This window comes from Rhinatrema bivittatum, chromosome 4 (genome assembly GCF_901001135.1).
Source record: "Rhinatrema bivittatum chromosome 4, aRhiBiv1.1, whole genome shotgun sequence".
NCBI classification, from domain to species: Eukaryota; Metazoa; Chordata; class Amphibia; order Gymnophiona; family Rhinatrematidae; genus Rhinatrema; species Rhinatrema bivittatum.
Genome location: NC_042618.1, coordinates 428,270,091 through 428,287,771, shown reverse-complemented (window position 1 = coordinate 428,287,771; position 17,681 = coordinate 428,270,091). Strand labels below are relative to the sequence as shown.

Genomic DNA, 17,681 nt, shown 5'->3' with positions numbered 1-17,681 from the left:
CTTTCATGGCCAATATGTACCATAATTTATTTGTTTATATTTATCTCACGCCTTTCCATTGGTAGCTAGAGTGAGTTAAATTCAGGTAACAGGGCTTACAATCAAAGGGCCTCATTTATAAAGACTTTTCTCCCATTCTATGTCTATAGGATTAATGCTTAGTAACTCAGTCCCTAAGTTTGTGCCCTGGCTTCCCTAGCTCTCATTATCTAACCACTGGGCTACTCCTGTTCCTCCATGAGCAGAGGATGCTCCTTCTTTGCCTTATGGCTCAGACTGAAGACCTGTGCAATGGGGAGGGCTAACACCCTGCCACCAGACCCCAAGGAGTCTGCAGAACTGTTTGGACCCTGGTCAAACTAGGATAATGAAATCTCCCATCAAAAAGATCTGAGCCAAAGCAATTAAGTGGAAGATTTTTTAAAGGTGCACGCCGCTTCCCGGTGCACACACATGGATGTGCTGATTTTATGCCAGTGTGCGCATGTTATAAAATCGGGTGGCTGCACGCATGTGTGCGCAGCACGCACAAGGGGGGGGGGGGGGGTGACGCACGGCGACGCAATCGGCACTTTCCCAGTCCCCTCCAATTAAGGAGCGGACTGGGAGGGAACTCCCCTAAACCCACACCTAACCTTCCTTCCCCTCTCCTCCCCACCCACTAAACCTAACCTACTTTACTTTTTTTTTTTTTTTGTTAATTGCTGCTCCTTTGGAGCAGACGTAATTTATGCTCGCCAGCCCGCTCGCACTTCCCTGGGACAGCGGCTAATAGCTGCTGTCCCAGCTGCCTCCAGCCCCACCCCTCCCTTTCTCTGGGCCCGGCACTTCGGCGTGTAACGGGGGTTAACGCGCGTGGCCAAGCCCCTTTAAAAATGTGCGCGCGCAAGACCCGGCCACACGCGTAACCCTGTTTTTTTTACGCGGGCAGGGGATTTAAAATTCGGTTGTTAGTGTTCTGCTGGAAAACAGGACACACGAGTTTAATTTCCAGGTCAGCACCCTGTTCCTTTAAATCACAGGTGGCAAACTCCGGTCCTCAAGGGCCACCAACAGGCCAGGTTTTCAGGGTATCCACAATGAATATACATGAGATAGATCTGCATGCTCTGCCTCCAATGTATGCAAAACTATCTCATGCATATTCATTGTGGTTATCCTGAAAACCTGGCCTGTTGGTAGCCCTCAAGGACTGGAGTTCACCACTCCTGCTTTAAATGTTTGGAGCTGGGAATCCTGCCGAAGAACCATTCCCAATCCCTGGAGGCAGGAAAGAATGAAGCACTCTCTCAGTTCAGTGATTCCCAAACCTATTCTTGTGACTCCATAGCCAACTGGATCTTTAGATAATCCACAACAAATATGCACTAAGTCTCTAATGCATACAAATATATCTGATGCATATTTGTTGTGGATATTCTGAAAACTCAAGGGGCAGCGAGGTCAGCACTGGCTCGTTACTTAGCAACAAGTCTACAAGTTGAAATGGAACAAACTTCTGAGAGGTGCATCCAGCTTTCAGCTACAGGAGATTACTTAGGTCCCTGGGCCTTACACGAGGGGGCGCAGAAGGAAGAAAAATGGAAACCCGGTGAAGATGAAATATTAATGAGACTATTTGTAGAAAACAAAAAATGAAAATTACTGAACCCAAAAGAACACTATTTTCTGAAGCAAATCAGTATGAAAACACCTTGGAGATAAAATTATAATGAAATAACATTTTCCTCATGTAAAAATTACAGATATAGACAAAACAATTGTTAATTTTCATCTAATACTAGTTCTGTTACTGGTCTTAGCATCCATCTGTGAGGCTTTCCAGACCCACCACATGGGGAACCCTGCAATACAATAGCGGTACCTGCATGAGATAAGGTAGCTTGGCTTTGATATGAGGTGTCATCCCTCCACAGGGATTACCCAAGGGGCTTGGGAACATCCCCCTTTTGTTAGCTCAGCCATGAATGAGGGGGTGGTATAATCTGAACTTTTCACTCCTGGAGAAACTGGTGGCTTTAGATCAAAGCTCAGCCTTGTGCAGACCCTGCTACTGCTCCCCAGACTGGAGGCAGAAAACGGATTAACGCAGAAATCTGGACAGAGATTTCCATGAAATTTTTATTACAGCTCAAAAACTAATTCATTGCTTTGGTTTCGTCTTCGGTTACAAATCACAAGATGAAACGGAGCATATGTCAAAAACAGGAGACTTCATGTACTTGTATGTGTTAAAGGCAACACATTCGCAGACTGCAAGCAATTTTCTTCCTTTACGAAGAGAAATAACAATCCTGCTTTTCATGTTTCATAAGGGGGGTTATCTTGGTGCATTTAATAACTTAATTAGTAAATGTTTAAGACAAGCAATGCCTTCATTGCCACTGTACCCAGGAAGCTCTTATTCCTTGAGAGGTTAGGTAATGTTGTCAGAGGGATACAGGGGGGAGGTTCCAGAGCTCAATTTGCATACAAAATGCCATGGGACTGATTCAAAAAGGACAAAGAAAGCCCTTCTTGTTGTGTAATTGAATGAAAGGAAAAATATACATTTTTGGAAAGCTTGTTGGGATGCAGTTCCTATAATAAGCATCCTCAGCCTCTCTAAAGCACTTCAGGATACAGTTTGTATTGACAGTGCAGAGTCTCTACAAGACATTTATACAGAGTATATCCCAGAAGTACTACAAAGATGTCTAGGATTGTAAAAAAACAAAAACCACCATCTCTTAAAGCGCCCAGAGCCACAATTGGCGCATCCATGTAAATAATATGGGCTGCTGTGCAGCAAAATCCAAATAATTCAAATGAATTTTAAAGATGCATTTTCAAAGATTATAAAATGCAGGCCTTCTATTCTGTCCATGGGGTAATTTTCAAACTGTTCATCTAGGTCCTGCAGAACTTGTATCTAATTTTGAAAGAGAAAGTACAGTACTTTTCCTTTGAAAATTGCCATGGGTACAAAATACCTGGAGACCTTTGCACTTGCTTTCCCCCCCCCCCCCCTTACAGGTAACATTTCTATGGAAAATGTGTGTAGATTTGAAAATACAATTTACTTGTGTTGCTTTCCGATCATGTCCAAAACATGCTCCTGGGAACGCTTCCTCTCAGTCCAGCTATACGCTGCTATAGAAGTTAAGCGTAATTCTCAGGTAAATGGCTTCTGAAATCGCCTTCTAAGGGGTTCACGTCATCACCTGTGAATTCTCTCTGTACTCTGGGGTACAGTTTATGTGAAAGGCCCGAGGCTTAAATTTCCTTCAGACTGCTGCTTCTTTCCTGTCTTTATAAAATTGCTAAAATGTATTTTGTCTTTGAAAGAGATCGTGCACATCTTAGTGCAGGAAAAAGCTGTCATCTTTCTGTCATTTTCCTCTCTCTAGACACTGCTAATATGATGTTAATTTAGCACTGACAGCTCCATGAAGCCTCCTGCAGTCACAGGTAACATTCATGCAACAAAAAAAGTTCCCATTGGACAGCAAAAGAACATAGCGTCCCACGCACACATTTTGCAAAGGATAACAGAGGAAGTAACACAGCAAAACAAGAGAGAGAAAAATATTCCCTTTCCTCCAGGTCCAGTGTCATATTCAGTTTTCTTCCAGCTCTGCTTTTATCTGCGATGTAAAGAAAGTTTTCAGCATTAATACACTTAGCTTTTTATTTCTGACCTTCAGCAGAAACCAGCTTCTACCGCAGTAAATTGCTTCGCACCATAAATGACTGCGTAATACTTCTATAGGCTTAACCTTTTCATTTTTGATCTGGCAGTTTCCTGCTGCTCCTTTACATTTCCAGTGCAGTCAGCACCAGCACTGGGGTCTGGTGCCATGGACCTTAACTTGCAACTATTTAGGGTTTTTTTCCCCCCCATGGGCCATTTTATATCTTGCCCCCCTCCCCACTCTGTCAAGCATACCATGGGCTCTAAATAGGTCACTAAGTGTCACTCTTAAGCAATGACCATGATTCCCTCCTGCTCTGAGGGCCGTGAACACTGCCTCTGCAGCATCTCCAGCCTCACTAAGCTGAACTTTTACTCTTGCATATTACAAGGAAAAGAAAGTGTTTACAAAAACAACTTCATGGCTTTGGTCAACAGGAGACAGGTTCCCATAGAAAAAAAATTGCATTTTTTATGTTGTTAGAGAAGTCCTGCGTTGATAAATAGTACACAACCATCTCAGATGCAACCGCCTCCTCCTGCTCTGTCAGTCCATTATTCGAAAAGATGATCTTTAGTGGATGATTTATGGCCACAACATAGGTCATTACATACAACAATTAAATTACACACAATTACTAACATTCACTTTAATCACAAACATCAATTACTAATATACATTTTCAGTCCCCCAGGGGTGATCAACCCTCAATGCTCCATAGGATCCTGCTACTGCAATGTAGCACCGCTGTGGACACAGAGCCGTCAAAGCCATGCTTCAATTTCACAAGTGCTCTATAGCGTCATGCAACAGCAATGTAGAACCATTGGGGGCCACAGGGCTGTCAAAGCCTTGCCCCTCAGGTTATCTCTGCAGTGTGATGAAGTTCTGCTTCGTAAAAGAGCGGGTGTTACTCATTAAGGATGCCAACACAATTCTGGGTGATACGCAGGCCAATCCCGGACATCAAAGCCGAAGACTTGACAGTCAACATCTCGCTGTCACCCATCGATGCAACGTAGAAGCAGAAATACCATACCACTTGGTATTCTCTACCCAGCCAGCTTTCAAGAATTGCACATGTTGTGCACCTGGGTCGTGGTCAACCTCCCACCACAAGCCCACAGTAGTGACACTTCACTTGCCACGGGCACCCCACCAACCCAGCTGCAGCCATATCTTACAACCACTGATGCCACCTAGAGTTTTCACAACTCTTGGTGCTCTTATTCAATATCTTACCTGAAATGCATACTGCTCCGCAAGATGTTGCATATTGCCACCAACCTATGCAATTCCCTCCATTTTGGAATGTGCCTTTTGAGCCCTCTGTCCCGGAACCTATGGGTTTATTGCGTGGGATGCGCTATATGCAGTAATAATCGAATGGTAATATGATAGTCCTGAATCACCCCAGGAGTCCACTAAGTTCATTTCTAGTGCATAGATGAATAGCGCTGAAATGCCTAGTGTTTGGTCTGGAAATCTTGCCATAACTACTATCAAATAATGCGAGGATGCAACAGCTGGAAGATCAAACAAAGGAACTTATAACAAATAAACTTAGCTAATGTATTAGAGAACACTGGGCGGTTACTAGCCCAAAATTTCCAGGGTTACGTTTCCAAGATCCTTCAAATCACTATCATGCAAGTGCTAGAGACTAGATTATAAGGCATGTACATATCACCCTTCCATTCACTTGCAGCAATGAGAAAATTAACTTTGAGCTAGCTCCAATGCTGTGCAAGCTATGATGTCACGAAATACCTATTTGGACAACAACCAGTTATTCTCAGGGGCAACTCCTCCTGGAAGAGAAAAGAGATCTAGTGCTCAAGAGCGATTATTACTAGAGGCCGACACAAATTAACCTTATAAGGATGCGCCTTATGCTCTGGTCTTGGAAAGTGCTGACAAGCAAATGCTGGAGCGTAGAAGGTATCAGGAATGAACATCCCATATACCCAGCAACTCAGATAGTCGATCCTATATGATGCAGGGATGCTGAGCAAGGTATCAGGCTGCAAATGCATGACTATCTAAACCAAGAAGATGACAGACTATTTATAATCCTGTATTTATCAAAGTGGCCATATTATCTGCCCTACCTCTGGCCATGGCCCCAGATTCTTAAAGAAAAAGGGGGGGGGGGGGATCACTCGCTGATAAGGAACTAGAATCTTTGCTGGGTGGCCATTCTTCTGACCCAATCCTCACGATTCCTTGAAGAAAACTGCGAAAAAAGTCACTGGAAGCCAATGATAAGCCCTTTGTGTATTGAATATTAGATACACGCCATGGCTTCTCCATGAAACTGAGAAAACAAAATAATAACAGAAGTCTAGCAGGATGGGATCAATATAGAGCATCTGGTCAGCGAAGTGTATTTAAGAAGACGTTAACTAAAGGCGATAGTCCAGAGGAACAGATATAAACAAAAATGCATTGTTGTTATATTACCAGCATCCTGTACCTTTAACATCTCCCCTGAAATGTTACAACCTCTTATGTTATAATGAAAAATTATAATCATGGGGCGGAGCCAAGATGGCGGCAGTGTAGCAGCACTGCTCCGATGCTGTCGGTTTCCTAACTGCGATTGTTTCTTCAGGCTGTGAGAGCCACTGAATTATGCCCCCGAAAAGGAAAGGTCGAGTCCGCATTTATCCCTTCCAACCGGACAGCGTACGATAACGGAGCTGGCTGCAAACTATTCGAGAGTGGAGGTGACACGCTCCGCGGAGATGACCACGGAAGGAGCCGTGGTAGACCCTGGACAAACCAGTTTGAGCCCTCCAGACTCCAGGACGCCTCCAGTGCCTGTCCCCAGAGATTCCTTGAGTCCGGTGAGTGCTGTATTGGTCCCATCAGGGTTGTTGGGTGCAGCTGCAGGAACCACCACGGGAAATGGGAGAGAAAACACAGGCCTGGAGGGGACAGGAGAAGGGATGGCAGGGCTGCCGATGGCAAATTTAAACTTGGACTTTGTTTCCATTTTGAATGCCTTCAATGGCGAAGATTTCTTTAAATTTGAGCCTGAAGCAGAGAATGCCTTATTCCCTAAACCTGAGGTTGTGTCCATGGATGCTCTCTGGGAGCTGATGAACAGAATGGGGATGGCATTATTTAAATTTGCACAACAGCAGGCAAATGTGTCCTCAAAAATTGGAAGGTTTACACATGAATATAATGCAAAATACTTGGAACAACAACAAAAGATTCAGAGATTGGAAGAACAAGTAAAGAAGTCTTAAGATGTGCAAGCAGCTTTGATGAAAGATCGTATCGCCACTAATAGGAAATTGGACAGCTGGAAAATAAATCAAGGAATTTAAACCTTAGGTTTATAAATTTCCCGAAGGTTATGGGCGAACAACCGATAACAACTTTGAGGAAATACATGGTGGATATTCTAAAGATAGCTCCTGAGAATATTCCCACTTTGAATAAAGTGTATTTCATGCCTCATGCAAGGCCTAGAGGAGAAGAAGCTGCTCCAGTACTTGATCTGGCAAATTTAAAAACTTTTCTAGAAACTTCAACTTAGAACATAAGAACATAAGAAATTGCCATGCTGGGTCAGACCAAGGGTCCATCAACTTCTGGGTCAGATCAAGGGTCCATCAACTTCTGAAATAATAGAGAGGTCTACTCTCTTGGTTTCTTTTATTTATTCGCAAGATCTCAGTCTAATAATGAGGAATTATTTCTTAAATATGAGAGTAGAATTCATGGGTAAAACTGTGCAGGTCTTCCCTGATTTGGCCTAAGCTACTCAGGAAAGAAAGAGGGGATTCCTGTCAATGCGACAGGAAGCCCGTTCAATGGGGGCGAGCTTTATTACTCAGGTACCCGTGTCGATGTATATTAAAGCTAGATAATATTACCTATGTTTTTTTTGTACTTGAACAAATGAAAGTATTGCTGGAAAATAGAAAAAGATTACTTCCCAATCCTTCAATCCAAGATGCTTCTATTGTGGAATCATAAAGAAAAGAATAGTTGTTAAACGCTAAGCTTATTCTTCTTAGAATTTTCTGTAAAAGATTAGCTCCTCATATGTCCTGGCAGTAAACCCTCCTCTCTTCATGTTTGGGGTCAAGTTAATTGATATTGTTATTCTTTTGTAATATAACTGTGAAAGTTGTGAGATAAAGCTGATTATTTTTTTTTTGTTTCTGTAAAAAGTGATTATCCTTTGTAAATTTTGTTTAAAATAAAGAAAGATAAAATAAAAAAAAAGTTATAATCATCTGGTACCTATAACTTACCTCCTCTGAAATGTTATAATTTCTCCCAAAATGTTTTAATGTAACTTTCAACTTTCTACTGTCCAATTTCCTTTTCTCGTTCCAATTCTTCGTTAAGCTATCTGTTTCACTGTAAACCGATGTGATGTGCAAACGAACATCGGTATATAAAAGATTTAAATAAAATGGACTAAAATGATGACAATAAGCAGGAACATCTATACTGACAGCTTAGATATGTAAACATCTTGCTCAGCACCAAGAACCTGCCATGTGCTCTCTCAAAGGCAATGCAATAGGAGCCCATTACCAAAAGAATGCCGAGACAAAGAAATGGTGTTTGGGTGCCATAAGAGATTGGGAGAACAAGGTAACTGGACAGCTCTAATGATATGGCCTAACTGCACTGTCAAAAGCGGCTAAGCCACAGCTGTGCCCACTGTAACATTTTCTTGCACATCTATTGTAGGCTCCAGGTCATTCTGAGGGGACCTGATTAAGAAGCATTGCCAAGTCCACAATGCTAAGTTTGTACACATCATATAATAAGTACTCCAAAGGAATATTAACAAGGACATCGGCCAGCAGAAAAACCCTGAAAATGTTGCTAGCTGTCATTTTTGTTATGGGTTCTGCAGCAGCTCAGTTTTGAATGTAATTCTTATTAACTTTAACATAAGGCTTGGAAGGTAATGTGCACAAGGCAGCAGTTAATACCCTTCACAGAAGCATTGGTGTAACCTGCACAGAGCAACAGTTACCACCATAAGAAATTGGTGGGCAGACTGGATGGACCAATTGGTCCTTCTCGGCCGTCATTACTATCCTGCCCTGCTACCCACGGCAGCAAACATCATAATGACAAGCAAATGGGGCTACCATACTATGCCTGCTTCCTGGACCAGCCCTTTCTTCGTTATAGTGCGCCTGGCTGAATTGTCCTTTGTCCCTGGTGCAGAAATATGACTGAGGTCATGCTTTTTCCCTACGAGTACATGCGCCGAAATAAAAAGGCATCCCAAGCATGTGGTAGCACCTAAACCTGGCTGCCATGCACATCCGACAAATCTTTTAATTTGCATCATGGTGTGGGATGGGAGTGGCGTTTTTGGCAGAATAGGAGTGTGGTGGCAAACAGATATGGTAATGAGCTGAAAACATGCCACCAAAGAACCACCTTAAAAGTCCTACACTCTTAGTTACCCAGAGCAATTAAAACACAAGTAGATTGTGACAAATTGCAGGAGCACACCTTGCAACTAGAAGACTGGGCATTCAGATGGCAGATAAAATTTAATCTGCACAGGTGCTAGGTAGAGCACATAGGAAAGACAACATGCTGTAGTTATACAATGTCAGGCTCCACTCTAGGAGCCACCCCCAGGAAAAGATCCAGGAGACATAGTGGAGAAAATATCTAAACAGTGGCTTGTTGTACCACGGCGGTCAAAAGCAAACGAAATACTAGGAACCACTAAGCCAGGAATGGTGAACAAAACGACGAACGTCACCATGCATCTGCATCACTCCATGCTGAGACAAGTACCCAGAGTAAAGAGACTAGTGCCATTCAGCATGGATATGTGGGGGAATGTGATACACCAAAGTTAACTCTATTACTAATTTCAAGTTCTAATATGCAGTATTGCAGACAGGCAAATGTGACAGTAAATAAACAAACTTTCTTATCTCCACCCTTTTACACTACCGGAGAATATAAGCGATGCCCGAAGATATCCTGCAATGGGGGTAAACAGCACTGATAATATTAAACAAGTTAAACATTTTGTTGTGAAATGTCACAGTCTAAAAAAAATCTTGTAAGTCAATTTCATTCTTTCCCATTCCCTACACTCCTGACTGCCATGGCCTATATAATCCGAAGGTGCCGCCTACTGCACTGCCCACAGCGTTCTAGATGAGATCAAAACATTACCCAAGTGCTTAAGACATAAGAAGTTGCCATATGGATCAGAGAGGGGGGGTCCACCAAGCCCAGCACCCTGCCCCCAACAGTGACCAATCCAGGCCACAAGTACCTGGCAAGCACCCAAACCTCAAATAAATCCCATGCTGCCGATACCAACAATAGAAGAAATGTAGGTGCTTATTTATTTATTTATTTTTGCTTTGTTTTGCGTTCAGGATCCACAAAGCTGCCCGCCCATGCCTTGATGCTGGGGCTGAGCCATGTGGCTTGGAATGGCAAAAGCTCTCCCCAAAAATCCAAGCCCCGAAGCTCTCCCTGCATAGTGTTCATTACTGGAGGGCTGCCATGCTCCCAGAATATTATCAATAGCTGCCAGCAAAAGGGGAGCTGCCTGAGCCAACTCACGAACTGCTAGCTGGTCACCCTGCTGCCACTGTGGGCCTTGAGCTTGCAGGGGCTGGGGGAGGGGCAAGGTTAACCCTCCACATGACTGCTACGATCAATGAGCGAGCAATACTCATAACCGGCAGATGAACTCCTTTCAACAACCACTTGTACCCTGGGGCCCAATTTATCTCTGGGGCCGTGATATCCCAAGGAAAACCAAATGCTCCCTGGGAAGTCCCAGCCAGGCCTGGCAACTGAAGGCACATGTCACGCTTCAGTAGGGTCTTATGGCCTCGCCCCAACGACTGAGCCTGACAGGGGCCAATGGCCGATACACAATCTTACTCTTGGGAGCTCCAGCCAATGAAAGGAGCCCCGGGCTGCAGCCACAACCCCTCATCATTTTGAATTTAATTATAGCAGAGTCTCAGCAGGCCTGCCACAATGCAGCCCCCCACTCCCGCAGGGTCCGCCCCCCCCCTCTGCTGCTGACTGGATCTGTAAACTCCAGCAACCAGTATTTGGTAGCTGCCCTACTAACCTGTGGGCATCATAGGTACCAGGCTGCGGCCTCAATACTGCCACCGCCAACGAGAAGGCCCACTCAGGACCCCACACCCAACCATGTCCCGCCTTGCATAAAGGGGCCGGAGCTGGTGAGGGAAGGTGTGCTGCCTCGCGCATGCCAGCTGTCACCAGGCCTTTTTCACCCTGGCACAGCAAAGTGTTTTCACCAACAGCATAAAAGAGGAAAGCCAGCAGCTGCCTCAGCCCCTGGCGGCAGGCAGCACACAAGCCAGAGCCCCAGGCCAGCCACCAGATGGGGACGCGGAGGAAGCATGACCCCCATCCCAAAACCAAGTGACTGCTGCCGAGGAGGGAGCTCCCCTGAAATTGCTCGAACTGTTGGCCACGGTCGGTAGTACCAACCGCATGTGCCCCCGATGTCCCCAGCCAGAGCACTGCCAGCCATACCCTGCTCCCCTTGGCATGTTCAGCAAGAGCTTGGCGGCTCGTGGCGGAAGCTTTTTTTTTTTTTTTTTTAATTTTTTAATTTACTGCTGAAGCCTTACCCTCTGATAGCACCAGAGCAAAACTGCCCTGTTCCCTGTCTGTGGCTGTATTCCACAGGGGTGAAGGTGGACGGCAGCAGACCCACACCCTCCCCCTGCCAGAACAACTCCAGTCCTGCTTTGGAGGGGCCACCGGCTCTGCAGAGAGCACACCAATGGGAAGAGGACCCCCGGCTCCTGTGGTGCATTGGCCGGGAAGGCAAGAGTCCATGTGGCCTGGCTGGTTGTCCCCATTCTGCAGCACGATGCAATGCTCTGCTCCTCTCAATGAGCAGCTGCATGCCCTAGAAGCCCGGCATGCTGGTGCTCTCCGTGTCAATGAAGTGGCCAAGCTCTAACAGGCCACAGCACAAGCAGCATGTTTTTTTTTTATATAGTCGCGTGCAGCAAACAGGAACAAAAGGAACAGATGCAGCAGGAGCCAGCCACTGGCCCCAAGCCTGAGGGATCACCGCCCAGTCGCCTCCATGAAAGCACTTGGCAGAGCAGCACCAGGGCTGCTACTCGAGCCATCTGAGGGGGAGGAGGGAGGCTGATCCGCACATATGGCCAGAGAGGCGGGATGGGGGGGGGGGGGGTGAGGTATAGGGACAGCATCCTTGTGTCACAACTCTAGGCCTTCACGCCTGTCCGACTGCAAGCAGCCACATCGCACTGCTCACACACTACAATTGCCTCCAGGCTTACACCACTGTGACCAGCCACACCAAACTACACAATGAGTCAGGCGGCCAGCAGCAAGAAGGGGGGGAACAGCGGAAAAAGTAGGCCGCAAAGAGGGTGAAAAGAAAGTAGGTACAATTTATCAGCCAAAAACTGCTAAAAGAGGCTGGGGGGTGGACCAGCCCACTTTTAAATCCTATTTCCTGGACCAACTCCCCCCCCCCCCCTCGCTCCAGAGGCGGAGCACATCGCTGGTTGTGGCCTCCTCTCCTTAGCTGAAGGTAGGTTAGCTCCTAAGTTTTCAACCTGGAGCTCATAGCAACATGAACAATGGGTGCTGCCATAAGTCTTACTCGATATGTGAACTTCTCCCACCAACTTCCTAGTAACAAGGTCCTGTTGTCTATCTTATTCGTGCTGAGTTCTGTCACTATTTGGGCTCCTACCACATTTGCTGGAAGTCTGGTCCGGGTGTTCACTCTTCACCACCCTCTTAGTGAAATTGTATTCTCTCACAATCATTTTGATCCTCTGTTCAGCTTCATTTAACATAAAAATTAATTTATGACAGCCCTTATCCACTACAGTACCCAGGGTGAATTACAATATTCATCAAAATGCTCAAATTAAATATTATAACTCCTTGTCCTTTTGCTTTTCATTCTACAGATAATGGGGTGATATCTGATGATCTTAAGGAGGCCAAACAGGTGGACAAGTTAACAGCAAAATATGGAAAGATGCTTGGCTGCATAGAGAGAGGCATGGTAAACAGAAAAAGGTGATATTGCCCCTGTATAAGCCCCTAGTGAGAACTCATTTGGAGTATTGCGTACCTTTCTGGAGACTGCATTTTTCAAAGAATATAAACTGGCTGGTGTCAGTCAAGATGGCGGCTGCTAAAATGGTCCATGATTTTCATTCTAAAGCATATGTGGATACACAAAAATGTAAACACGTATACTACTCTAGAGCAGCGAATCTCAACTGGTGTGTTGCAACACACCAGTGTGTCACTAAGTACTGGTAGGTATGTCATACTTCCCACTGGTCCGGCAGCTCTTCCCTCCCCTTCCTCCACCCCAGCAAGAGGCAGACATTCTTTCACTGCTGCTGCTGCCGCCGCCCAAGGCCATCAGCATGCTCAAGGCCAGTCGGGATCAGCAGCAGTGTTAGTGGAAGCTGGCAACTGCAGCATGGCCTTTTCTTTTTCCTGCCCCCATGGCCTGAAAGAGGAAGTGATATGCAGTGGGGCACACGGGAATAAGAAAGGGCCAAGCTGCATTGAAAAGTAGTGGTAGCATCGGTCCCGAGCAGCAGCGTAGGCCCAGAGCAAAATGAGAAGAAGCCAGTGATTAGCAAAGGAGTCAGCAGCATTAGTCCCTGCGGCCGATGGGAATCTTCTTTCTTGGGCCATGGGGGCTGGAAGAGAAGGCTACTGCAGCTACCATTTGTGCTCCTTTGGGTGGGGGGGGGGGGGGGCGAGGGGAGGGTGAGAGAGACAGCATGTGTGTGACTGAGGGTGTGGGGTATGTGTAAATGTGATTGACAGCCTGTGTGCAAGTGGGAGAGAGCATATGTGTGATTGAGAGAGACTGGTCAGGAAGTTGATGTGAGAGTGTGAGACAGATTGAGACTCGTCAAGAACGTGACTAGTTTGTGTATGTGTGAGAGAGTGAGACTGGTCAGGGAGGTGACTGGTGTCTGTGTGAGAGAGAGCGAATATGACAGGAGAAGCCTTGGTACGCAAGAGAGCATGCAAGTAAGAAGCCTGAGTGTGTGTGTGAGAGAGAGAGAGAGATTATGGGAGTGAGAAACCTGTGCGTTTGGAAAGAGAGCATGGGAATGGGAAGCCTGTGTGTGTGTGTGCGAGAGAGAGAGAGAGAGAGAGAAGCCTGTGTATGAGAGACAGACACTATGGAAGTGGGAAGCCAGTGTGTGTACATATATGAGAGAGACTGGTCAGGGAGATGTTTGGTGTGTGAGAGAGAAACTGGTTGTGGGGCTGTGACTGATGTGTGAGTAAGAGACAGAGAGACTCGTCATAGGCTCTAAGGAAGAGGACCATGAGGACAGAGCTGCAGGAGCCACTGCTGCTCCTGGTTTGTGCTACTGGCCTGCAAGGGAAAGGAGAGCTGTTGGAGAGGGTAAGTAAAGGTGGCTTTATAAATTTACTTTTCTTGATTGACTGTCATTTTAATTATTGGGTATTATGTGATGTCTGCTGTTTTGATATATTTTATTGGTGTTTGGAGAATTTTTAATAATTTTATGAGGTTTTAATTGTTGAATATTATTTTGTTCATCAGCTGTTTTGAAACATTTATTCTATTAGTATAGTTTTACAATTATTATTTCTGTGTGGGGATCTATAGTAGCTTGGCTTGTTCTGTTTTCCTAATAGGAAACGTATTGGTGTTTAGGGCCTGGTTTAATATTTGTAGTGTTGCCTTTTCATAGGCAGGGTTGTTACTATTTGAGTACATTCCATAATGCAGATGTAACTTTGTGGATTAGTTTGTATGCATTATTGCAGATCCTGGAAGTATGTTAGGTGCTATATTTCTGTTTTAATTTCTCCACTTTTGCACTGTAATCAGAGTGGATCTTTTTGGTTTCCATTCCAGTTTCTGTCTCCATATTTGCAAGTTGTGGTCGTTCTGTATTTGAAGGTTGGTTCTGTGTGTGATCGAGGTGAGGCTTTTTACTAGCATCTAGGCGTCTGTATCAGTCTTACTTGATGTGTTTTCTCAATAGGACATGCATGGATGGTGAACTGCTGCCTTTTCATAAGTAGGGCTATTGCACCTGGTAGTAGGAATTTGTTTTGCTGTTACTGTTACGACATCAGAACCAGAATATCTTTTTTGTATGATGAGTTGTACAGGGAATGTCCTAGTTCTGCTTTGCACCCATTGTTGGGGATCAGGGGTCTGTGGATTTAAAGTGTATGTTTAAATTTATCCCCATGTCAGACATGTATTTAGTGTGTTACACATGCAAGAACCATCTATCAGATGTGTACTGACAGGAAAAGGTTGAGAACCACTGTCCTAGAGGAAATGGGGGATAGAGGAGTTATGATAGAAGCATTTAAATATCTCCATGGTTTCCATGCAGAGTAGGCGAGCCTCTTTCAGTGGACAGGAAGCTCTAGAACAAGGGGTCATGGGATGAGGGTGAAAGTAGGTAGACTCGGGAGTAATCTAAGGAAATATTTCTTAAACAGAGAGGACAGAAGATGCATGGAATGAAGGTAGCAGAGACAAGAACAGTATCCGAGGGAGTGGTAGGCATCATAAAGCTGAATTAGTTGGTATTTATGAGCAGACTAGATAGGCCATATAGTCTTATTCTGCCATCACATTTCTGTGCCATCATATGTTATCATCTTAAATTCTATTAGATATTTGAATGTTTGTATAATGCCCCCTTTCCCTTCTAGAAAGTATACCTTTAGCTGCTTACATCTTTATGTACAGAATGGCTTATACTGCAGGCCACGCACCATTATGGTGGCCCTCCTATGAACTGCGTTGACCTTGTCAATGTCTTTTATAGATGTGAACTGAACACAGTATTAAGGTGGATTCTCATTAGAGACTTGTATAGAAGTAAAATGACTTTACTTTCCCTGCTTTGTTAGTGTCAGATCTCATCATTGTCATTTATTACCTTCATGATCTTCAGCACCATCTAATTCCACAGACTTCAGGGAATCTCTCTTAGAACTATATGGGTATGGATAAAAAGTGAAACTTCCACAGCAGAAACAGTTTCAGGCACCTGAGTTCCTGTAACGGACTGCAGATAGAAAAGGTTCACCACATCGAGGAATAAATAATGCAGAGAACTTATTGGGGATTTTATTTTTTTCTTTCTTGAAGACACATTTATTTATTTATAGCTTTTATATACCATCACAACGGTTTATATAATTAATAGAAATACAATATGAGAACAATAACAAAAGTATAGAATCTAAAATAGAATTCGATCAGTCAGAACAAAATTAAATGAAAGATTCAGATTAATAAATAAATAAATATGCAATTACAATAAAATAAAATTGATATCACATAAAAATTCTATTAAAAATAGGAAATAAAAGAAAAACAATAAAAGGAAATAAATTAATAAATTGCTGGATCAATCATGGTCTTGATAAGCTTTGCCAAATAGCCAGGTCTTTAGGTCTTTTAAAAATGTTTTTATATACACATATAGGGCCGGATTTTCAATAGTTTACATGCGCATAAAGCCTCGGGGCTTTATTAAAGGGGCGGGAAGGGGGCGGGGCCATTGCTGCTGTGTTGAGGGATAGCGTGCCGGCAGTCAGCTGGCGCAAAAGCTAAAACAAAAATTTTGGGGGCGGTTAAAGTAGGGGCGGGGGTGGGAAAGGTTAGGGGGAAGGGAAGTTCCCTCACAGGCCGCTCCGATTGCGTGCGCAAGTTATAAAATCAGGTGTTCATGTGCGCGTGCCGGGTAACTTGCGCACAGGTATGCCCGCGCGCACCTTTTTAAAATCTACCCCATAGTGATGAGTTTAATGCCCAGGGCGGGGCCTTGTATTGTACACTGCCCTGCAAGTCCGCTGGAAGTAAATGAATCACCGTAATACAATGCTCTTCCTCACCAAAAACCTGCTGCAGAAGTATCTTTAAATCAAAAGCACAATTACGGCAAGGAGTGACCCCTGGGGAGAAGATAATTAAAAACAGAAATAGCTGTGATCCAGTTTTCATTGTGGTACTAACCACAGAATTAATGAGAACAGCTGCTTAATTTTAAAATACCCAGGGGGATAGCCCAAGGAACCAGGTTTCTAGTATTGCCATCCTTGTTTGTGCTCCATGCAGATGAACAAGAGTGAAGCAGCAAACTCTAAAGTGGATTAGCCAAGAGCTCAGATTAGGCATAGCCCTGAGCTTGCCGCAGAGCAGGCTGAACTGGCCCTAGCAAGTGGATGCAATAGTACCCGCTGCTTCCATCCTTGATGAACTACACAAACCCATGGGGGCAAATTTCATGCTAAAATATCAGATCGCCGATGTGTGGGAGGGAAACAGATAGTCCATCCAATATTTGCTTGTGGTTGGGCATCCCTCCCCTTGGTTACCAGATCTATAATCAATGGCTACAAAAGGAGTGATGAAAGAGATCTAGCAAGAGAGGAAAGAAAGGTGAATAGGGGAAGACTCCAAAGAAGGAGCTGATGATGTTTGCAACAATATTAGCAAAGCTCCTATTAAAACAGAAATCTTTCTAATAACTACAGTAATAGTAACTAAGGCTATGTTGCTGTTTGTTTCATTTCATTTAGTACACACACTAAAATTTAACACATACTAAATGATTTAAACTACAGCACCTGAAAATAATCTGCTTTGAGGTGCCTGAAGGTGGAATATAAATTAAATAAGCACTAAATAACATGAATTTAAAAAAAACAAAACAAAAACGAATGTGGTAATCAAGGCTACCCTGCTGGATTATCCTAAGGTTGAGGAATGCACTAAATCCTCATGGTTAACCTAAAAAAAAAAAAAAATGTGCTCTTATGGACTAGCACTTGTTTTAAGGTTAACATTGTTAATTGGAAAACTTGGGATGGCGTAAGTAACTGGAATGTAGGTCATCTTTTGAAGGAGGGATAAATTCAAATCTTTTGCTACTCTACAATGCAAATTTGACATACCTA

General features: G+C 44.2%; 1 protein-coding gene across 7 annotated transcripts in view; it reads right to left on the bottom strand.

Annotated features, from left to right (window-relative positions):
• Positions 1-17,681, bottom strand: part of RAD18 (RAD18 E3 ubiquitin protein ligase) — a 320,686-nt gene that overhangs the window by 41,435 nt on the left and 261,570 nt on the right. Inside the window, exon 13 of one of the 7 annotated variants that reach the window (XM_029601444.1) lies at positions 2,104-3,626. The exons of the other annotated variants lie outside the window; for them this stretch is intronic. Within the exon in view, the coding sequence (XP_029457304.1) occupies positions 3,623-3,626 (4 nt within the window). The 3' untranslated portion in view covers positions 2,104-3,622. Of the gene's footprint in view, positions 1-2,103; positions 3,627-17,681 lie in introns of those variants that run through there. 7 annotated transcript variants of the gene reach the window in all.